The 24,358-nt window shown below is 40.5% G+C and overlaps 1 protein-coding gene across 1 annotated transcript in view; it reads left to right on the top strand.

Moving 5' to 3' along the window:
* PTPRM (protein tyrosine phosphatase receptor type M) overlaps positions 1-24,358 on the top strand; it is a 763,379-nt gene that overhangs the window by 456,238 nt on the left and 282,783 nt on the right. Inside the window, exons 10-11 of the mRNA XM_057526667.1 lie at positions 12,164-12,365; positions 15,177-15,279. Coding sequence (XP_057382650.1) covers positions 12,164-12,365; positions 15,177-15,279 — 305 coding nt within the window. The remainder of the gene's footprint in view (positions 1-12,163; positions 12,366-15,176; positions 15,280-24,358) is intronic.

Here is a 24,358-nt window from a genome sequence, read left to right on the forward strand (position 1 = left end):
CTATGGGTGTTTCTTGAGGAGCACACTTTTAGGGTTTTTTGAAGAAGAGGAGGAAAAAACAGAAGGAATGTTGTAAATGTTGTAAGTGAACATACTGTGGGTTCACGTTATTCTCAAGTTCTCTCTTTACCTCTTAAGAAAGATATACCAGATCATTAATGATTGGAAAATGCTGACAATGTCATCTTTTGCTGGGAGTTATGGCAGTGACGGCACTAAAGCATCCTCCTGGCCTCAATTCTTTGTCCTCCCCATCCTCAGCCTTCTCAAACTAGCCTTCCTTCCTCTTGCCCCCACCTGTGTTCTAACCCCAGCCCTTCTCATGCCTTACGTCCTGCTCAGCCGTTTCATTCTATCTGAGACATCTTCCTAAAATCTGGGACTGGTAATTACACTTTTCCTCAATGGCTATCCAGATTTTTACTTTATCAAATTATAAATGCAGTATTGTTCTCTGAAAGGATACTTTAAGTACAGAAGTATTCAAAATAAAATGTCTTTGCTTCCCAAATTCACTTTTCAGAGGTAACTACTATGAACAACTAGATGCATGTACTTCCAGAATTTTACAAGGTAGAAATTTATAGTGCAAGTGCACTTATGAATATACATGGATAAAATTTAATAAATGCTAGCAAACCCAGCATTTTATTACAAGAATAATATGCCATATAAGACCCCCTCCACATCATACAAAAATAAATGCCAAATAGGCTCATGATCTAAACACAAAAATTAAACTATATCAACACTATAAGAAAAATAAGGAAGACTTTTGTAATAAGCTTATTTTGAAATAAGCTTTTGTAATATATCTTGACATAAAACCCAGAAGTCATTTAAAAAAGATTGACAGATTTGGTTATATAAGAATTTAAACTTCTGAATGATAGAAGATGCCACAAAGGAAAGTCTAAATACAAACAGAAGACTTGGGGAAATTATTTTCAACATTTATAGCAGTCAACTGACTGGTGGCTGTAATTATAACACACTTGATACAGATTGATAAGAAGTAGACAACGCTCCATTAGAAAAAATGAGTGAAGAATAAAAGGAGTTGATTCATAGGAAAAAAAAAATCTGAATGGCATAAGCAGATGAACCTAACCTTACCAAGGATTAAGAAATGAAATGAAACAAACACTTCAGAAAGTTTAAGTTGGTGCAAATCCAGTGTTAAGGGGTGATGTGGTGAAATTTGTGTGCACAGACCGTTGATGGGGACATACAATTTTGCAACCTCTCATGTAGACAATTTGGGAATATCTATCAAAATTCAGACACTGCATGTCAAGCCTGTTTAGGGAAGTTTCTCAGTCAGTAATACTCCCAAATGCACAGGGATGTATGTCCCAGTATTTTCAGTGTACCCCACTAACTTTATATGGCTCTCGATTGCTTAGTGAATCAACTCCAAACTCCTGGTCACGAGAGTAACACACCAACAAGCTTTTGAAAAAACCATTTAGTATGTATAAGGTATTAGAAGAGAACAAAATATAAAAGATCCTCTCTCTCCTCTACTAGAAGTGAGCAGTCCTATCAGCAGCTAATTATAGAAAAGAATGAAATGAGGACCAAATGTCTGCCTCGATGCCGCGTGTGCATGGCTGTTGGGCACATAGTAAAGGAGAACAGTCTGGACTCGTCAGCCCACTGGGGCGTTGACGGATGGAGAGTTGAAAATACCTCAAGACCCCCCACCTGGAGAGCGGGGCTCAGTGACTCACTCTCCCCTGAGACAGGTCATAGGGTGGAGAGAGGGAGAATTGAGGGGCCCTGTTTGCTATCAGTATTCAAGGCCATACATGGTACCATCCCAATTGATACTTGTTACTGCATCTCCCATGATTCTCTCCTGGAACTGAATGAGCCATGTGTATGGAGTTATCTTTTCTCCATGAACCTTCTGGTTTTTCACACCTGCTTCTGCTTATCCGCTTCTTTCCTCCTGACTGCCTCCCCTCGTTCTCCTCCTATGGCACTTCTGCTTATCTTTCAGCATTTCAGTCAAATTTTGAACTTTTCCGTGGAGCATCCTAGGTTCTTGCGTCCCCTGGAATCCGATTTACTTGTTGGTTCCTTTGATTGCTTGCCCCTCTGTTGAAGGACTGTATTTAAGGCTGGCTGGCATTGCAGCCTACTCATGCTCCCTGGAAGATTGATTGCCCTCGTGGTCAGAGATTACGTGTTATTCCATTTTGGTTCTCCAGAATTTGAGACTTAGAGGAGGGGAAGATGATGCTGGAGTATTTCAGGCACTGACCTGCCAATCAGAAGTCATCCGATGTGAGCAGCAGCTGACTCCACCTCACCTGATCTAACCCCACACATGTTGTCTGCGTGTCGGTTTGCTTTCAGCGTGGGCATCCCATTGAGTCCCTGGGTCCACCCTGGAACGTCAGTGTTCTCCATGGAGACATCATTAGAATCACCTTGGCCCTCAGCCAACGAAACGGCCAAGTGTGAGCTCAGCCCCAGACCTCCCTCCTGGGAGTCTCCGGATGCTCGTCCTTGGCCTGGTACTTACTAGGCACTTAATAAACATGCTGAATGAACCAGTGAAAAAATAAATACTGAAAGTACATGTTGCATTTGGATGTGAGCGTGGAGCTGGGTGCCCTTCAGAAGTACTGCTCAGGAGGACACATGCTTACTGACCATCAGCTGCACAGGCAACGGAGTTCTAGGGTCAAGTTCACCGTGTTCCCGAGGAACCGTTTTATTCCTGGAATTCAGACTCCCAGGGCTCTGGATGGGTTTGAGGGGGAATCCATGCACTTTCTGACATTTTGTGTCCACTTGGACACAACATAGTTGCTTGTTAGGGATTTGTTAGAGGTGAGGGAGAGGATTCATGATTTTTAAGAGCAGCGTATACGTGCTTTGTTACGGGTTGGGGAGAGGATCTGTGCTTTTTAACAGATTGTCAAGGACTGTGACCGAAAGAACCCCAGTCTAGCGGATCCTGCAAGGCCATGGCTAGAGGCGAGTACAAACCCATCAGCACTGGTAAAACAGCGAGTCCTCTGATAATGCATTTGCTTTTTGCTTTGTGGAGCAAACGTCCTTCTTGCCGCACCGTGAGCATGGGTGTGTGTGCGTGCACATACCTGCTCTCCCCGGAGTCTTTAGGAAAATATATACCGAGTGCCAAATAGTTACTGATCACAGTGGGATCAGAAAGAAGAATAAGCTATCACTATTCAGAAAGAAGAAACAACTGTATGAAAAGTTTCAATTCCTTTGGCATGTTTAAGTCACGATTTCAGACTACAAAGAGCTCTTACAGCTCTCCATGATTTATTGCCGAATGGATGGTAGGGACACAGTCACAGCAGCCGGTGTTGAGCAGATCCAGTGATCATTAGGACGGGTTTGGGAAGCCTTTACGGATACGTAGAATGGGAGCTCTGGCTCGAGACATGGATAGACATGTTTTTGGTTCCAGTCTCAAACTCCCAGCAGCATCTTTGAAAGCATTTCCTTCTTAACACACTGTGTTCTTTTTATTTCTATGACAGCTGTCTCTTTTGGCTTCTCCCTGCTTTCTGGCTCTCCTTCTCTGCCCTAAATTAAATATCAGCGTTTCCCCAGGGACCTCATCCAGTCCTGAACCATAATGTTCCAATGCTGCTCACCCCCAGGTCTCAACTTCCAGCCCAGAACTCTCAGCTCCCAGCCCTGTGTCCTACATGGTGTGTCCCCCTGACTGTCACAGGCATCTCAACCTTGACATGCCCACCCCCCAACAGTTAACTTCTCATTCATTCCGTCCCATTTCAGTAAGCAGGACATCCTTTGTTCAAGCCCAAACATGGAACCTGTCTTGGTTCCTCCATCTGTCCCCACATCCAGTCCATCACTGACTTCTGCTCATGTCGGCTCTAAAACTTGCCGATTCCTTTCCTGTATTTCTCTCTTCATGGCCCCACCCTTGGTCCAAGCCACTGCCTTCTCTCACCTGCGCTGCGGCCTCACCCATGGCCTCTGCCAGGGCTCCTAGCGGTCCTCCTACTACCTTTGGTGCCCCCTTCAAGAAAGCAACCCTCCACCTGGCAGCCAACGTGATCTCTTTATAAGGGAAGTCAGATCATTTTATCATCACACTTAAAATTGTTCAAAGGCCCCTGTTGTATGTCTCCACACTTTCTCCCTTGGGGTACTGAGCACTGCAGGGAATTGCCCCCCCACGTTACCAGCCCCCCAGGGACCACGCCACCTCGCTGGCTGGGCTGCAGCCACAGGGGCCTTCTTTCTGTCCATCGTCTGTGTCCGGAATGCTCCTACTTCATGGTCTTAGTTCATGCTGTTCTTCCCCAGACTCTTGGCCTGGCTGACTCCTTCCCAAGTTCAGTTAACTGTCATCTCCTCAGGGGACGCTCCCCCGGCCATTCTGAATGGCTGAGCATGGGCCCCGCCCCCAAAATCCCCTTCATCTTAGCATCCTGTTTCTTTCTTCCATGGCACTTGGTGTTTACAAATTATTAATTTACTTCCTGGATGTCTCCCCAGCTCCTCCCCACCCCAGTCCAGATTGTTGGCTGCCCGAGGGCAGGGCCTTTGTCTTCCTGCTGACTGCAGTGCTCATGCTTGCACAGTTCAGTCAGTATTTCAATGGCAAGAGTGCATCTGAATTCATGGTGGAGGAAAGAGGACAGAGTTAACTCTCTCACATTCCAAGGAGGTGAGAGTTTATAAGCAAAAGCAGTGTCAGAAAAGCCCAGTGTTTGTGGGGCAGTAAATCTTTGTCCCCTGACCAGGACAGAAGAAAATATGATGTCATCCCATGTGAACTTCTGCTGCCAGTGTCCTTGTCCCTGCGGTGAGCCACAGCCACCCCCGCCTCTGCAGGAGACCCTCCAACACTAGCAACTGCGTGGCTGACAGGGTCTTTGAATGAAAAGAATTGAGGACAGTCTCAGAGACCTCTGTGACAACATTAAATGCACCAACATTCGAATTATAGGGGTCCCAGAAGAAGAAGAGAAAAAGGGACTGAGAAAATATTTGAAGAGATTATAGTTGAAAACTTCCCTAATATGGGAAAGGAAATAGTCAATCAAGTCCAGGAAGCACAGAGAGTCCCATACAGGATGAATCCAAGGAGAAACATGCCAAGACGCACATTAAACAAACTATAAAAAATTAAATACAAAGAAATATATTAAAAGCAGCAAGGGAAAAGCAACAAATAACATACAAGGGGATCCCCATAAGGTTAACAGCTGATCTTTCAGCAGAAACTCTGCAAGCCAGAAGGGAGTTGCAGGACATATTTAAAGTGATGAAAGGGAAAAACCTACAACCAAGATTACTCAGCAAGGATCTCATTCAGATTCGATGTAGAAATTAAAACCTTTACAGACAAGCAAAAGCTAAGAGAATTCAGCACCACCAAACCAGCTTTACAACAAATGTTAAAGGAACTTCTCTAGGCAGGAAACACAAGAGAAGGAAAACACCTACAATAAAAAACCCAAAACAATTAAGAAAATGGTAATAGGAACATACATATCGATAATTACCTTAAATGTAAATGGATTAAATGCTCCAACCAATAGACATAGACTGGCTGAATGCATACAAAAACAAGACCCATATATATGCTGTCTACAAGAGACCCACTTCAGACCTAGGGACACATACAGACTGAAAGTGACAGTATGGAAAAAGATATGCCATGCAAATGGAAATCAAAAGAAAGCTGGAGGAGCAATTCTCATGTCAGACAGAATAGACTTTAAAATAAAGACTGTTACAAGAGACAAAGAAGGACACTACATAATAATCAATGGATCAATCCAAGAAGAAGATATAACAATTTTAAATATTTATGCACCCAACATAGTAGCACCTCAATACATATAGGAAATGCTAACAGCCATAAAAGGGGAAATTGACAGTAACACAATAATAGTAGGGGACTTTAACACCCCACTTTCACCAGTAGACAGATCATCCAAAATGAAAATAAATAAGGAAACACAAACTTTATTTTTTTATTTTTATTTTTTTTAAATTTTATTTATTTATTTATTTATTTATTTATTTTTGGCTGTGCTGGGTCTTCGGTTCGTGCGAGGGCTTTCTCTAGTTGCGGCAAGTGGGGGCCACTCTTCATCGCGGTGCGGGGACCGCTCTTCATCGCGGTGCGCGGGCCTTTCACTATCGCGGCCCCTCCCGTTGCGGGGCACAGGCTCCAGACGCGCAGGCTCAGCAGCTGTGGCTCACGGGCCCAGCTGCTCCGTGGCATGTGGGATCTTCCCAGACCAGGGCTCGAACCCGTGTCTCCTGCATTAGCAGGCAGATTCTCAACCACTGCGCCACCAGGGAAGCCCAGGAAACACAAACTTTAAATGATACATTAAACAAGATGGACTTAATTGATATTTATAGGACATTCCATCCAAAAACAACAGAATACACTTTCTTCTCAGCGCTTATGGAACATTTTCCAGGATAGATCATATCATGGGTCACAAATCAAGCCTTGGTAAATTTAAGAAAATTGAAATCGTATCAAGTATCTTTACTGACCATAATGCTATAAGACTAGGTATCAATTACAGGGAAAAAAAACTGTAAAAAATGCAAACATATGGAGGCTAAACAATACACTACTAAATAAACAAGAGATCACTGAAGAAATCAAAGAGGAAATTTAAAAATACCTAGAAACAAATGACAATGAAAACACGACCACCCAAAACCTATGGGATGCAGCAAAAGCAGTTCTAAGAGGAAAGTTTATAGCAATACAATCCTAACCTCAAGAAACAAGAAACGTCTCAAATAAACAACCTAACCCTATACCTAAAGCAATTAGAGAAAGAAGAACAAAAGAAACCCAAAGTTAGCAGAAGGAAAGAAATCATAAAGATCAGATCAGATCAGAAATAAATGAAAAGGAAATGAAGGAAACAATCGCAAAGATCAATAAAACTAAAAGCTCATTCTTTGAGAAGAAAAACAAAATTGATAATCCATTAGCCAGAGTCATCAAGAAAAACAGGGAAAAAACTCAAATCAATAGAATTAGAAATGAAAAAGGAGAAGTAACAACTGACACTGCAGAAATACAAAGGATCATGAGAGATTATTACAAGCAACTCTATGCCAATAAAATGGACGACCTGGAAGAAATGGACAAATTCTTAGAAAATCACAACCTTTCGAGACTGAACCAGGAAGAAATAGGAACTATAAACAGACCAATCACAAGCACTAAATTGAAACTGTGATTAAAAATCTTCCAACAAACAAAAGCCCAGGAACAGATGGCTTCACAGGTGAATTCTATCAAACATTTAAAGAAGAGCTAACGTCTATCCTTCTCAAACTCTTCCAAAATATAGCAGAGGGAGGAACACTCCCAAACTCATTCTATGAGGCCACCATCACCCTGATACCAAAACCAGACAAAGATGTCACAGGAAAACAAAACTACAGGTCAGTATCACTGATGAATATAAATGCAAAAATCCTTAACAAAATACTGGCAAACAGAATCCAACAGCACATTTAAAAGATCATACACATGATCAAGTGGGCTTTATTCCAGGAATGCAAGGATTCTTCAATATACGCAAAACACTCAATGTGATACACCATATTAACAAATTGAAGGATAAAAACCATATGATCATCTCAAAAGATGCAGAAAAAGCTTTCGACAAAATTCAACACCGATTTATAATAAAAACTCTCCAGAAAGTGGGCATAGAGGGAACTTACCTCAACATAATAAAGGCCATATATGACAAACCCACAGCCAATATTGTTCTTAATGGTGAAAAACTGAAAGCATTTCCTCTAAGATCAGGAACAAGACAAGGTTGCCCACTCTCACCACTGTTATTCAACATAGTTTTGGAAGTTTTAGCCACAGCAGTCAGAGAAGAAAAAGAAATAAAAGGAATCCAAATAGGAAAAGAAGAAGTAAAACTGTCACTGTTTGCAGATGACATGATACTATACGTACAGAATCCTAAAGATGCTACCAGAAAACTACTAGAGCTCATCAATGAATTTGGTAAAGTTGCAGGATACAAAATTAATGCACAGAAATCTCCTGCATTCCTATATGCTAATGATCTGAAAGAGATGATCTGAAAAATCTGAAAGAGAAATTAAGGAAACACTCCCATTTACCATTGCAACAAAAAGAATAAAATACCTAGGAATAAACCTACCTAAGGAGACAAAAGACCTGTATGCAGAAAAGTATAAGATACTGATGACAGAAATTAAAGATGATACAAATAGATGGAGAGATATACCATATCCTTGGATTGGAAGAGTCAACATTGTGAAAATGACTTTACTTCCCAAAGCAATCTACAGATTCAGTGCAATCCCTATCAAACAACCAATGGCATTTTTCACAGAACTAGAACAAAAAATTTCACAATTTGTATGGGAACACAAAAGACCCCGAATAGCTAAAGCAATCTTGAGAAAGTAAAACAGAGCTGGAGGAATCAGGCTCCCGGACTTCAGACTATACTACAAAGCTACAGTAATCCAGATACTATGGTACTGGCACAAAAACAGAAATACAGATCAATGGAACAGGATAGAAAGCCCAGAGATAAACCCACGCACCTATGGTCACTTTATCTTTGATAAAGGAGGCAAGAATATACAATGGAGAAAACACAGCCTCTTCAATAAGTGGTGTTGGGAAAACTGGACAGCTACATGTAAAAGAGTGAAATTAGAACACTCCCTAACACCATACACAAAGATAAACTCAAAATGGATTAAAGACCTAAATGTAAGGCGAGACACTGTCAAACTCTTAGAGGAAGACATAGGCAGAACACTCTATGGCATAAATCACAGCAAGATCCTTTTTGACCCACCTCCTAGAGAAATGGAAAGAAAGACAAAAATAAACAAATGGGACCTAATGAAACTTAAAAGCTTTTGCACAGCATAAATGAGACAAAAAGGCAACCATCAGAATGGGAGAAAATATTTGCAAATGAAGCAACTGACAAAGGATTAATCTCCAAAATATACAAGCAGCTCATGCAGCTCAATAGCAAAAAAAGAAACAACCCAATCCACAAATGGGCAGAAGACCTAAATAGACATTTCTCCAAAGACGATATACAAATTGCCAGTAAACACATGAAAGAATGGTCAACATCACTAATCATTAGAGAAATGCAAATCAAAACTACAAGGAGGTATCACCTCACACCTGTCAGAATGGCCATCATCAAAAAGTCTACAAACAGTAAATGCTGGAGAGCGTGTGGAGAAAAGGGAAACCTCTTGCACTGTTGGTGGGAATGTAAATTGATACCGCCACTATGGAGAACAGTATGGAGGTTCCTCAAAAAACTAAAAGTAGAACTACCATATGACCCAGCAATCCTACTCCTGGTTATATACCCTGAGAAAACCATAATTCAAAAAGAGTCATGTACCACAATCTTCATTGCAGCTCTATTTACAATAGCCAGGACATGAAAGCAACCTAAGTGTCCATTCACAGATGAATGGATGAAGAAGATGTAGCACATATATACAATGGAATATTACTCAGCCATAAAAAGAAACGAAACTGAGTTATTTGTAGTGAGGTGGATGCACCTAGAGACTGTCATACAGAGTGAAGTAAGTCAGAAAGAGAAAAACAAATACAGTATGCTAACACATATATATGGAATCTAAAAATAAAAACCAATAAAAAAGCAATGGTTCTGAAGAACCTAGGGCCAGGACAGGCATAAAGATGCAGACATAGAGAATGGATTTGAGGATACAGGGAGCAGGAAGGGTAAGCTGGGACGAAGTGAGAGAGTGGCATGGACATATATACACTACCAAACGTAAAATAGATAACTAGTGGGAAGCAGCTGCATAGCACAGGGAGATCAGCTTGATGCTTTGTGACCACCTAGATGGGTGGCATAGGGAGGGTGGGAGGGAGACGCAAGAGGGAGAGTATATGGGGATATATGTATACGTATAGCTGATTCACTCTGATACAGCAGAAACTAGCACACGATTGTAAAGCAATTATACTCCAATTAAGATGTTAAAAAAAAAGAAAAAGAAAGAAGTTTAGAGAAGAAGGTGTAGGCAAGTCTTAAGCACGGAGCTCAGAAGTTTGAACTTTGTCCCGTACGCATTTGTATCCCATTGAAGTTTTTCATAAGGCCAGTCCTTATGCTAATTATACTGCGTTATCACTGCTGGGTTGGGTCTCCCCTTACCCACCAGACTGCTACCTTCCCCCCAGCAGGTACCGTGTTTGAATCACCACATGAGACCCCAGCCCAGAGTACAGTGCTTGGCACACAAGAGACGTGCAGTGAAGATGCTGTGAATGAGGGAATTAATAAATTTGGAGGAGCAGTTATGTTGTCACAGCTTAGATCTGCCTTCTCTACCTCTTCTCTGGAGCTCTCAGGATGGAGTTCAAAGTGCGCAGCTAAGCGCATAGCAGTGAAGTTGAAGTCCCCCAACAGCAGCTGCTGGTGGGCGTGGTCTTGTCTCTTGACTCAGAGGAACCTGGTGCAGGAAGCCCATGAGAGGGTTAACAGCAAGTCTGCTGCCTGACTGATGGTGTCGTGCACGGCGGTGATTAATATATACAGCAAACATTTTCTTGCCAAAGCGTAGTTGACTCAATCTAAATATTCTTTCAGAGAGGTCTCCTTAATTATAATGACATGCTATAAATATAAGAAGAATGTCAATTATCACTTGGTATAATAACAGTGTTAGTGTTCATGCACATAAATTATCAGTAACTTTAACCTATCTAAAAGCAAGAAAAGTGCTCAGTTTTGCAATTTAAAACTTTTGAATATGCCACATTTAAAAATTATGCCATTACAAGGAGGAGAAGTTAGTAATCACCCCTAAAATGCATGTTCTTGAAGAGTTGATGAACTACTTAAGAGTGAAATTTTTTAAAACATCATTTGAAAGGGCAAAATTTAAAGACACCTATGTTATATTTATTTTCACGCAATCCAGACTCATCCAGAGTGATGTGAACACCCGTCATGTGGCAAACATAAAGCTTCCAGAATTGCACTGTGTCCAAAATGGAAACTCCTAGTCATTCGGAGCAATTTAAATTTAAATTTTAGTTAATTAAAATAAAATGACTCACAGACATAGAAGAGATACTTACGGTTACCAAAGGGGGAAGGGAGGGAGAGATAAATCAAGAGTTTAGGATGCACATATACACACTACTATATATAAAATAGATAACCCACGAGGACCTACTGTATAGCACAGGGAACTATACTCAGTATCTTGTAATAACCTATAATGGAAAAGAATCTGGAAAACAATATGTATATATGTGTGTATAATCATATAATCACTTTGCTGTATACCTGAAACTAACACAACATTGTAAATCAAGTAACTTCAATTTTTTTAAATGATTTTTAAAAATAATAATAAAATGAAATAAATTTTTCAGTTCTGCAGTCTCACCGGCCATGTTTCTAGTGCTCTGTGGCCACTGTGGTTAGGGGCCGCCACATTGAATAGTGCAGAATAGAACATTTCCATCCTGACAGTCCTATTGGACAGCATTGCTCTAAAGAAAAAAGTAAATAGGACACATCGCAAACACCACAGTCACAGCATTAAGGGCTACTGACACGCATCTAGGATTTATTTTTGGAGCAGGTATCTTTGCCCACATTAAGGAAAACGCTTAAAAGTGCCCTTGTTCCCAGCATACGATAATCCTATTCAGGGCAAAATCAGACTCTGGCCCCTGGATGAGAGATGAGGCCTTCCCCTTGTCGGGTCCTTATCTGTTTGAGCTGGTTGTCTATTTTGTTATTTTGTTTTAAGCCAGCTGTAATGTAGTTTTCCAACAAGACACTTTGAAAGCAAATAGCTTCAAGGTATTAGCTTAAACCTGAACTCATTCTTTATGTTCTAATCTACTGGCTTTCAGTTCCTCTGTCTATACAAGTAATAACTCATCACAGTTTTGGCTGAGTTCCTGTGCCCCTTCACTGGATCCAGGATTTGAAGAGTCTAGGGGAGCAGGAGAGCTTATCATAAAGAGTCTGACGGTGCATACATCAGGAGGGCTTATTGGATAAAGATGCAGTCTCGGTCTATCTGCCTCAGGTATTTCATCATATCCCGTCTTCTCTTACAGATCACCTACAAGGCAGTCAGTTCCTTTGACCCAGAAATAGATCTATCCAATCAAAGTGGAAGAGTTTCAAAACTGGGAAATGAAACCCACTTTCTGTTTTTCGGACTGTATCCGGGAACCACATACTCCTTCACCATCCGAGCTAGCACAGCTAAGGGTTTTGGACCCCCGGCAACAAATCAGTTCACCACCAAAATATCAGGTATCGTACATTCCTGAACTGTGTCTCTTATCAGAAGTAGCATTTGGGTACTTTCTCATTCCCGTTGTCAAGTCTGCAGAGCTCACCCAAACATACACGTAAATTCATATTTTTGTAAGTATGAAAATCGGACTCATGGAATTCAATGAAACGCTGCAAATGTTTATCATGTGGGAGCTTCAGATCGTCGTCCTGCGTCAGGAAGTAGGCACTGTTTTAAGAGTGTGTGTCGGAGAACTCAGACATGAGCGGGAGATGCTGTTCCCAGCACTCTCAGCCCTTCGCAGTCCCAAGTCCCCAGAGCAGCAGTGTCGGCAAAGTCTCCATGGCGAGGTCTCTCACAACGGAGTGCTCAGCAGAAAGGCAGCGTCATGTGGAGTCCCTTCCAGAAGGTTCAGCCTTCCGTGGGGCCTTCACCGTTAGTAGTTTCACGTCCTCAAGAGAGAGGCTACTACGGAGATGGGGGCGCCAAGCACTTACATCCGCCAGCTTGTTTCTTGTAGAGACTCAATTACACCATCCAACAAAGGACATAATTTGGGAAATATTTCTGGGCATGTGCAACTGTGCAGAAAATGTCTTTGTGCTTCAGACTAGAGGAAATGGAGTTGCCATCTGGTGTGGGATATGCAGCAGCAATAAACACAGTTCCAGGGGACGTTTTTCCTTTTCCATGTTTTCCCCTTTGGATCCGAGTAGGGCAGTATTTGAGTTTGGGCTGTGACTGTTTTGGTTGGGGGTAGAAGAGCAGGAGGCAGGTGATGGAGTAACTTCTCATCAGTCAGGGTCAGCTAAGTAATATTTAGCCTGATTTTTATATCTGTTGTCCCTCATCCCTAGTTCTGTGAGAGATTTTCTTTAGGCCTGAAGGAAGGGAAGGAAATACAACACAAGTACTCTAAGCCTTCTACTAGGTTTTGAGGGAGGAGTGAGGTTTGGAATTTTGTTTTTTAAGCAATTATAACTTAAGGGATAACTTTGCATTGTGTAAGATTTAATTTATGAGCACAAACTTAACTGGAAATTTAATAGACACTTGATGTTTGATATAAGACATTAGCTTATAAAAACAACATGGAGAGTTGGAAAAGAGGAAGGATACTTCAGAGGTTAGGAAAATGACATAAGTTGTACAGATGTCTGAGTAGAAAGACCACTGGGCCTGGAATCAGAAAATATGAGTTCTAGTTATAATTTTTCCCAGTGCTGCTTCTCTGATCTTGGTCAAGTGAATTTACCCCTGGATGTAAATTAAGATGATATTATCTGTTATATGAACTTATCCTGGAGATTTAAAGAGGTAATGTGTGCGAATGTACATACCTCCAAGCCCCTTTTTTGGTAATTTCTCCCTATGGAAGCCATATTTCAAAGATTATTATCTTAAAGAGGCTATTCTTTTAGAAAAAATAATTCATTTTTACCATTTGTATTAGCTAAAAATTCTGGTTGGTGTGAGTCTGGCCGCTCTTAGCCCACCAAGTTCAACAGTTCTATGCCAAAGCAAAGCCAGTTGACATTTTAGTTAGCCTGCAAAGGCTCATCAAGAATAACTCTTTGATTTTTCTGGTTCAAAGTAATTACGGATTCTGGGCCCCTATTTTCTACTTCCATGGACCTCAGAGAACTACTCTCTAACCAAAATGTAGTTCTGTGTTATGAACTGGAGTTAATTTTTAACAGAATTAGAGCTAATTTTAATGCTGAGATAATCCAACGAATGGACCTGAGCTATAACCCATGTCTTTTACATAAAAGCTTCTTGTATGGAAGAGATTTAAAAAATGATACTCGCCAAACTGGCCTCTACTGTCCTCATCAGGGACCCGACCTGAGGGCCTTACAAAGGCCGGTGCCTCTGCGGCCAGCGTCACAGCCTTCATGCGGCGATGTCTCTTGTGCACCGTGATGACAGAATTACCAAAGAGCTGTTATCTTCTAGTAATGAGCTGAACAATAGAAAGCAAAGACTGCCAGGAAATGGCCTTGGAAATGGGATCCACACTGGGAAGAGGGCTGACATTTGTAGAACTAGATTTGCCTGTCTCTCTTTATCTATTATCTCTTTGAATTCCTGTAATAACCCTGGAGGGTAATTTCTCCTATTTTGATGGATGAGTTAACTGAAGCTTCAGAGATAATTACCGTGCCTAAGCTCTCATGCTGGTCGAAACAAAAGGCAACAGAAAGTCAAGCCCAAGCCTTTCTCACTTCAACTCATTATCTTTTCCGCAGTTGTGCTTTCCCAGAGAGCCCACCGGTGGTCACTAGGTCCAGCCAGGCCCTCTGACTCCTAAGAACCTCTTCAAATCTCTGGATGGATATTTGGTACACAGGAAACCTTGATTTAGATGGGAGGACTGAAATGATCAGTTTTATGATCCTAGTAATTATTTCTTAAATTTGCATTTAATATTTTAAGAAAACCATATGTACAGAAAAGCACACAAATTAAATTTATTTTACAGTTTACAATTTAATTACAGTGATGTACATGTATGGATGGATGTAATGGCTACACCCATTTAGCGAGAATCCGAATCGAGAAACAGTATTACTAACACCTCCTAAGCCCCCCTCGTACCCCCTCCCAGGTTAAACTCAAGACCAAAGTCAACACATGATGGTTTTAACAGCTGTCCCTGATGTTCAGGGTTGGGTAGATACGTAAAGGCTGTTCGTGGTTGGTTCACAGACGCAATTTAAACTAAGTGTGCTGTGTTCTTAATGCTCATTGTAAATGAAAGTAGAAAGGAAATGGAAAAGACAAACCAGAAATCATGAGTCTCCTGTCTCTTGCATCTTCCCTAGCACCCTCCATGCCGGCTTATGAACTTGAGACGCCCTTGAATCAAACCGACAACACGGTGACGGTCCTGCTGAAGCCTGCACACAGCCGAGGCGCACCTGTCAGGTACCAAGCGGAGAAGGGGTGGTTTTAGGTGAAAACTGAAGTCAAGTCTCACATGTGTTTTCTGGGGATTTGCTACAGGTCTCGGTCCACATGTAAACCCGTATTCTTATGAGCTCTAATTAAAAGAAAGGACTGAGGGGAAGGAAAGGGTTTTGATGTGGGGTGATCAAGTATTGTGTAAAGAGTTTGATTCTGATGCAAGTGGGTTGTTCTTTGAAGATAAGGAACAAAAACCCCAGTCCTTTCGGAGGTGGCTTTACTCCTAAAAGGTAATTGCTCCCTGCAATTTAGTTACCCAAGGTCAGGTGAGCCCTATTCCTTAAATGGACTTTCGTGGAGTGCTTTTGTTTGTTTTGTTTACATGGAGTTTTAAGTGCTTAACCTTCAGTAAATTGGCTAATCTCTCAATTGAATATGTGGTGTATAACTATTTTTTTTAAAGAAACAGGTGATTGGAAAGATGATTGTGAAGTCTTTATTTGAACAGATTTAAGTTTATTACCATGCTGTAGGCCTCATTTCTCATCATGTGATGATTTATATAGCTAAGAAATTACAAAGTATAACTTTTACTGTGAATGAATAAGATAAATTTATTCTTCGTAGGAAGGAGCAAAGGAATGCCTGAATAACTCTTGAGTATGAACTTGTCATATGCTCATTAATCTATATAAATGAAATTTCTACTTCTTTCAGAGGGATTCAGATATTTTGTACTATCAGAGTAGATTCCCTTGAAAATAATCTATTCCTTTGAATAGCGTTCTCCAAGGAAACATTTACATTCACAATTAAGGCTACAGGGCCGGGGGTGGGGTTCCTTTCCCTGTGCCTTTTGTAGAATTTTATTTCATTAACCTTTTGAAACCTGGCCTCTCTTTGATCACGTTTTCACTACAGTATCCAAGGCCGATCCATTGGACTTCTTTCTGCCTGATAAGATATGTAAGTTTCAGTTCACAGACTCAAGATGAAAAACAGACAAGCATTAGCTGATAGAGAATTCACATTAGGGTAGAATCAAAGAAACTTTTATTTGAAAACCCTGCAAAATGATATGAAACAAGTTTTAGTTTGTTGACTTACTCAAAGTAGTAGCCCATGTAAGGGATTTCGGATCGCCACTCATAGGTGCAGTAAGTGAGAACACTCTGAAATATGTAAAAGCTCTGTTCCAGATGTAAGATATTACTTCTGCAAGAAAAGCGATGCCACTGACACTGCCCAGCCCTTTGGGTTGATTTGTTTGGCACTGAGGGTTTGCACGAACTGAATGACCCCAGGCTCACCCTCACTGGATGGCTGTCCAAGACCCAAGCATACCTATGGCCACGGGTCAGACTTTTTCACTCCAGCAAGCTGAATTATTATTAAATGAAAATTGACGCTCTGACCGTGGCCTTGAGAACATCGTTTTTTTCTGACCAATTTGAGTTACCCAGACTCAGCAAAACAGGCCGTTAGGACAGGAGTCCGGGTTCTACCGCAGAGGCATCTCGATGAAATGAGAGGGTAGAGGTCATTCACTTTCAGAGCCTCCAAACTGAAGGAAGCTGAAACCCTAACCATTTCTCCAACACTCTACTTTATTCTCATAAAAACTCCTTTCACACATTTTCTATTCTTGTTGCTTCTTTCTTTCTAACCCTTTCAGTTGGATTGCCATCCTCATCTTTGTATAGATCTTCCCAAGTCTAAGTTTTCAAATAACATTTCTTTGGGCAATCCATGTTAGTCCTGTGCCCAGAAACCCTTTTCTTATCTTTTCAAAGTGTCAGTTGTGTCCCAAACGACTACTCATATTTTCCATCATCTGCCTTGCTAAGGCACGGTTTTGTTCTTTTACTTTACACCTTTCTAGTTGTTTTTGGAGACTTTGAAGTCTTACTACTTAGTTAGTTGTAGACATCCTCAGGCTTTTTATTCTTATGTCTATAAAAATACAAATGCAGATGCTGGTCGGGGTGTCTAAAACGCAGGTCTCACATCATTTCATCAGGCCCAGCTCTAACTCTGTGAAGATTTCAGTTTATCATGTCACATGCTCTTTCACACCTGTCATACTGCCTGATTTTCCAAGTTCAGCACTGCTTTGCTTTTATGAAATATCATCTTGTTAACTGGCTAAGCATTCCTGGAATTGACCGGGGTCATTTTGCATTCTGCCTCTATGATGCCTTCTTCTACAATGTTAGCAGCTTGAAATGAACAAATTTACTATCTGTATCCATCGTGGAAATCTGTAATGCTAGAATCAAGATCAATTCTTGTGGCAAACAGTTCAATAAGCATTACAGGGAAATCCACTACAGATGCCACCTTTACTGGAAGGATGCTTGTCTTAAATGGGTAAATTTTATTGGCACAAATTTGAGAGAGGAAATTATCTCAAACTCACCTGTCAAAAAGATTTTTTTTTTTGAGAAAAGTGAATATTCTCTTCAAAGGATTCATTATTATAGTACAGCATAATGGGACTGATTATCTATTGAGTAGACGGAAGACCAATATATCTAGAAAGACTAGTTTGGAAAAAACATGTCCATAATATTCTCAATCTAAATGGGGTATATGAAAATTTTCAATTTCATTTAATGTTTAGAGAAATAAGAACTCTGATTAGGGACTCATAGGGACCTAAAATATAAAGCCATAATGTAGATTGAAACATTTGAACACATCTGGAAATTTGCAAAATGCACATGTAATCAACTGCAATACAAGAAAGCTTTTCCCAAATGGTGAGATAAATACTAGAAGAAGAAATAGAAGTGAACATCTGTTGGCTTTCCTGGATTTTGCACAGAATTATGTGTTCAAAAATACTGTCATTGTGTGATTGCAAAAAACCCATTCTTTTGATTGATTTGATTTTTCTTTAATCCATATTCATTGGTGTTGAAAATTTAGTCATACTTCACTGAGGCACTTTACTAAGTGAGGTGGTTGTATATTGATTCCACTACAAACACTCAGCTTGGTTAATGCGGATTCTTGAAATTGCACTAAACTCTCAGTGTAAATGATTGTTGTCTTTTTATCGATCAGTGCATCAGCTCTGTCACATAAAATTATTTAAATCCTGAGATGGCCGAGAAGAACACAAATTCCATCATTCCAGCCAGTAAACTAGCACCTAGGACAGAATTTTAATGTCTGTTCATGGATTCAATTTTTTTTTCTTTAATAAGACAGGGAAAAGCTTAATTTTCTTTTACTCATTTAGAATCACCTCATTTCTCTCTCTTCTTCTCTCCAATGTTTATTACATGCAGACAGAGTCCAACAGAGAAAACCCTAATAATTTGGCAGTAAAAGAGCAACTCTAAATAAAGAATGAGTTTTACACTAACTGTGGTGCTTTTCTTGCACTAACAAAAATTCTGTCTGTGATTTTACTCTTGTGATGTATGTCTTTATATATAATCTGCTGTGTGCAGTAACCCTCATTAATGATGTTTTATACCTTCTAATGGGCTGTAACTTGAGACTCAATCACATTTTTGTAATTCAAATGACTCTCATTTTTGTTCCTTAGGCATTGTTGCTTTAATTTGTTCATAAATGTTTTGGAGCTCGGTGTCTTCTTAATTAAAACTCAGTGCTTGAATATGTTAACTAATTAAATATTTTGATATTCATTTCAGTGGAATGTTCAAAGATTACCAAATCATTCTTTGATTCATTCATTCAGGAGAAACTGTTGAGTGGGGAAAACATCTATTACAGTTGTGTGCCTACAGGGAGGGATGGAAGGAGGGCAGTAATCACAGCAACAACCAAAACATTAACACCGAGGCTGAACCATGTGAATGTAATTTTAATTCATGGCAGCCACTTTGTTCTTCTAATGGTAACGTAGTCCAGATTATTTCTTTTTAATTTTATTGAAGTATGGTTGATTTCCAATATTGTGTTTAATTTCTGCTGTACAGCAAAGTGACTCAGTTATACATGTATATAATTTTTCATATGCTTTTCCATTATGGTTTATCTCAGGATATTGAATATAGTTCCCTGTGCTATACAGTAGGACCTTGTTTATTTATCCTGTATATAAGAGTTCGCATCTGCTAATCCCAACCTCCAGGTCCTTCCCTCCCCCTTGGCAACCACAAGTCTGTTCTCTCTGTCTGTGAGTCTGTTTGTGTTTCATAGATACGTTCATTTGTGTCGTATTTTAGATTCCACATATAAGTGATATCATATGGTATTTGGCTTTCTCGTTCTGATTTACTTCGCTTAGTATGATAATCTCTAGGACCGTACATATTGCTGCAAATGGCATTATTTCATTCTTTTATATGGCTGAGTAATATTCATATATATTATATATATACACACACACCACATCCTCTTTATCCATTCATCTGTTGATGGACATTTAGGTTGTTTCCATGTCTTTAGCCCCGATTATTTTAATGCTGTGCATTGGCAGTCATTGGTGACTTATACTGTGGCTATCCTCTAAGTTGAATGCTTCCTCAACAGTTATGTTTAAAAAGCAATTTGTGAATAGTTTCTGTTGCTGAGAATCGGGGCCAAAATCTTAAAGCAAATAGGAACTTCACTACCTTATGAATGGGGAAGAGAGGAGGCATAGGGAACAGAAGACATATTTTGCCTAACTTTTTTCAACAATGTGTCCTAGGTAAGTAAGGTTTCAAATGAGATAGGAAATATTTCTTGTTAGTAAAAAGCAAACATAAATGCTTTATTCATCCAAAACACCTCTGATTTAAAAACAGAAAGACTTGTATCATTTAACACCTGCAGTTTCATAGATAAGTCAAGAATTTGTTTATTTTTATATACTATGTCCAGATTTTTATTAAACTGATTTTGCCTTGAATTTGCTCTCATGGTAGACTGCAAATGTGTGCTATTTTCATTTACTCCTAACATTTTTTTCCTTATGCTGCTTTGTTTTACGTGGTAAAGTAGGAAACGTTCTGATATTAAAGCGTCATTGTTAACTTCAATATTTCTTGATTTATTCAAATTACTCATCAGATATTCTTTTGTAACAAATTAGACAGAAAATGAAAAAATGCATTAAAAGATGCTATTTTTCTCATTATAGAACTCTTTGTCTTTTGAAAAATCCACTCTTAGTCTTAGAAGAAGGTGAAGGACAAGTTTTCATTCCATTGAGGATAAATAGGCAGTAAAGCAATTGTATTTATTTTAAGAAAATGTGTTATATTTCTCATACATATTCCATTTGATCCTGGAGCTGTATGGGAAACGAGCTTTATTCTCTTTGTGGGCCTGCACTCGTGTCCCCAAGCTGGGTATCACACAGCAGTTTTTGTTAAAGGGACTCAGCGTGAGAGTGCCAGGGAGTCTGTGACACTTGCCACCTCGGATGGGACAGTGAAACTAACCTTTGTCGGTAAAAGAAAGGAAAGAGATCATTATTACTAATGAAAGGTAGGAGATAATCATGCATTTTGTTCTAAGAAGTTTGCTATTTTAGGAATTAAAATTGTTGGCATATGATTGACTACGGTTTAGAAGTTTGATGTTAGGAAGTATGGACCAGATTCTTTTTACATTTTTTTTAAAGCAGCAGCAATCTATGTGATTGTCTCCCATTTCTAAGTCCCAGGAAAGACATTATCACTGCGTTGTCACCACCTTCTTGGACACCCCTTTCTCTTCTGCTTCATGCAAGGAGCCTTTGAGCATTTCAGCATTATAGGGTTCTTGTGAGGATTAAATGAGGTACTGTTTTTCAAATAGTACTTCAAACCGTACTTCGCACACACTAAATGCTACATAAGTGTTTCTTCTTGCTCTGGCACCCTTCAGACTGTAGCAGTAGGTGGTTCTCATTGTTTCTTTTCACACGACCAGCCCTGGGCCTCTACCTTTTCCTTTGTTGGTCTCATTCTCTTCAAATCTGCTATCACGAAAAATCTAATTTGTCATGGAAAATAAATTAAGAATTTAATAAGTGTGTCTATCAATAAAATCCTGAATAGAATTCCTATAAATTCTAATGTCTCTACTGCATTTTAAAGTTTGATTGCCTCTGGTTACCTGTTTATTTATGCATTTGCACATTTTGAGGAACTGATACTATAACTAGGTAATGAACTCTGCCCCAACCCCAGTTCTGTACAACAGCTCTTTAAAAAGGTTAGGTGTTTCCATGTTGACCCCTGAGTCATTAGCTAATTATGGGCTTTATCAGCTCTAAAGTTAAGTTTATGAATAAACTTAAGCATAAAACAAAAGGAAACCGATCTTCTGTTTAGAACCACTCTAAAAGTAAAGTTTGCAACTGTGTCATACCAACGAAGAGTCCATGAGACAAGTAACTTGCTTGGCTCAGTGGGGTCTGTTGTTGTCTCCACCCTCAAAGAATCTGCTCCTCCTTTCACTTTCTTAAAAGAAAGGTATCTGTTATTCAAGTACCATTTTATGGTCATTCAATCATTATGATTATATTAGAATTTATTCTCCAGATTCTAAAAATTGTCCTTTTTTTTTTTAAATTTTATTTTTCTGTACAGCAGGTTCTTATTAGTTATCTATTTTATCCATATGAGTGTATACATGTCAATCCCGGTCTCCCAGTTCATCCCACCACCACCCCCACCCCCACTTTCCCCCCTTGGTGTCCATACGTTTGTTCTCTACATCTGTGTCTCTATAAAAATTGCCCTTTAATCAGAATAGTTTTATCTATTAGTTTGATCTTGGCTCAGAGGAACCATGTAAATAGAGATTTGCAAATATTTTATTATTTATCCATAAAAAAATTTATCTCTTTATATTACTTTCTTGCTGGATGAAAGAAAAAACTATAGTGTAAAACCTTACAATGCAAAGTTTACCTTAAGATCCAAAGATTCTGTAACTTAAAAGTAGCTTCAGGGACTTGCCTGGTGGCGTGGTGGTTAAGAATCCGCCTGCCAATGCAGGGGACACGGGTTTGAGCCCTGGCCCAGGAAGATCCCACATGCCGTGGAGCAACTAAGCCCGTGCGCCACAACTACTGAGCCTGCACTCTAGTGCCAGCGAGCCACAACTACTGAGCCCGCGCTCCGCAACTACTGAAGCCTGTGCGCCTAGAGCCCGTGTTCCACAACAAGAGAAGCCACCGCAATGAGAAGCACGTGCACCGCAACGAAGAGTAGCCCCTGCCCAACGCAACTAGAGAAAGCCAGAAAGCCTGCGTGCAGCAACGAAGACCCAACGCAGCCAAAAAAAAAAAGTAGCTTCATTTTAAATTAACCTATTATAAATCAATGTATAATGTTCAGATCTACCCAGTACTTTGCTCTAAATTAATTGGAAACTACTGAATCTATCAATAATGAATAAGCAAGATCATTACGGCCTAAAAGATAAGACAGTATCAGGTGTCACACATGGTCTTTTGGATGGGCAGAATCAGTCTTCCATCTTTTGACATAGGCAGGAAACTCTTCTAATATTCAAATAATTACTCTGATTATGCATCACATGAATAGCGGACGTAACTCTCTAAAATGACTCCCATGATACAGGGAAAGAACATACTCTTTGGAGTAAATAAACCCAGTTTCAAATCCCAGCTCTCTCAACGACTATCTCTGTGATGGTTACAAATCTCTTAACATCTCTGAGCCTCAGGCCACTCATCTTTCCAAAACAAAGGGTGACGCCACATTAGCTCACGGAGCTGCTGTTGGGGTTACATTGACGTGGTAGACACTAGGTTCCGAGCACTGTGTGACTCCCTGGGGATCCAGAGGGGCCTGTCGTGGGCTCTGTTCTCCCGGGGGTTGCAGTCTAGACACATGAGCCCAGTCTAGACACATGAGCTCTGGTCCCCTGTCTCGGGTGCTGAGGAGCCTGAGGGCGGGGCTGTACCTGGAGGGCGGGGGTTGAGTAAGATTCCAGAGAGGAGCTGAGTCTTGACAGATGGATGTTGCCCACGGGATGTATGTCACATGGAGACAGGAGGTTACGTATGTGGCAGGGACTAAATACTGAGCAAGACAGATGGATCCCAGGAGGGCGGGGAGGACCAAGTTGGCCTGCTCTGGTGATGAGAAGTGTGATATAATTAGAGATGGGAGAAGCGGAAGGGAGATCAGGGGTAGATTGATTGATTGGGCGACCTTATGCTCCATACCAGGGGGTGGAGATGTATCCAATGGGCAGTGAGCAGCCATTCCAGGGACTTAGGTAAGGAAAAAATGTAGGGAAGATCAGCTGCAGCCGTGGAGGGTGGGTTAGTGGGACGGGGCATAGGACAGGTGTGCAGGTGTTCCTTTTCATCCGCCCAGGTAAGGTATCGCTAACCCTTAGGGAAGGGATCTTGTACATGTCAAATGCTAATTTTCATTAGAAACGGGACTTAGGGGAACCAGAAACATTTAGTTCTTTTAGAAGAAAAAAAGAGAATGTATTGCCTAATCAAAGTGATTGGTGATGTTAACTGTTTAAAGTACTGCTAAAGTGCATACTAGGACACTCAAAATTGAAAAACTAGCTCAGCCATGACTCTCTGGTAATTTACTGGAAATCACTAATCATGTGAATATTTTTAAATCCCAATTTTCATAAGCGGTAAAGAGGTGGCATTGTTAGTCCTTCTTGCTCAGAAGAACCTTCTGGACCTTTCTCTTTTTGCTTCTCTGTACCTTCCTTTTACTGTATCACCCTAACCCCTTTGCCCTGAGCCTGTGCTAGGCACTTTTGGGACGATTATGAAACACGCTGGGGTGTGTTCGCAATGCCAGTGAGTGGACGAGGCGGTGTCTTGGCTTTACTGAAGGAGTGCAAGAGGTGTGAATGCTCCAGCACGCTTAGTGGGTGAGAGTGGCTGACGCTTGGCTGAGAGACGGGGAAGACTCCAGGTTTTGATCACACCGTTTCTCGTTTTTCTCATTCCTATACCCAAAGGAACCCATGCTTGTCTCTGCAAAGAGCAATGTCTGAGGTTGGACCACAGCCTACGCGAAGGCCCTTGAGTGTCATTTATAGTGGAGGCCGTACATTATCATACGTGACCGCCTCCCTGGAGGTGAGGGCAGTAGTGCTGGGCAGTCCCCCCAGCCGCCGACCAGGAGCCCAGAAG

This window comes from Balaenoptera acutorostrata, chromosome 13, assembly GCF_949987535.1.
Source record: "Balaenoptera acutorostrata chromosome 13, mBalAcu1.1, whole genome shotgun sequence".
NCBI classification, from domain to species: Eukaryota; Metazoa; Chordata; class Mammalia; order Artiodactyla; family Balaenopteridae; genus Balaenoptera; species Balaenoptera acutorostrata.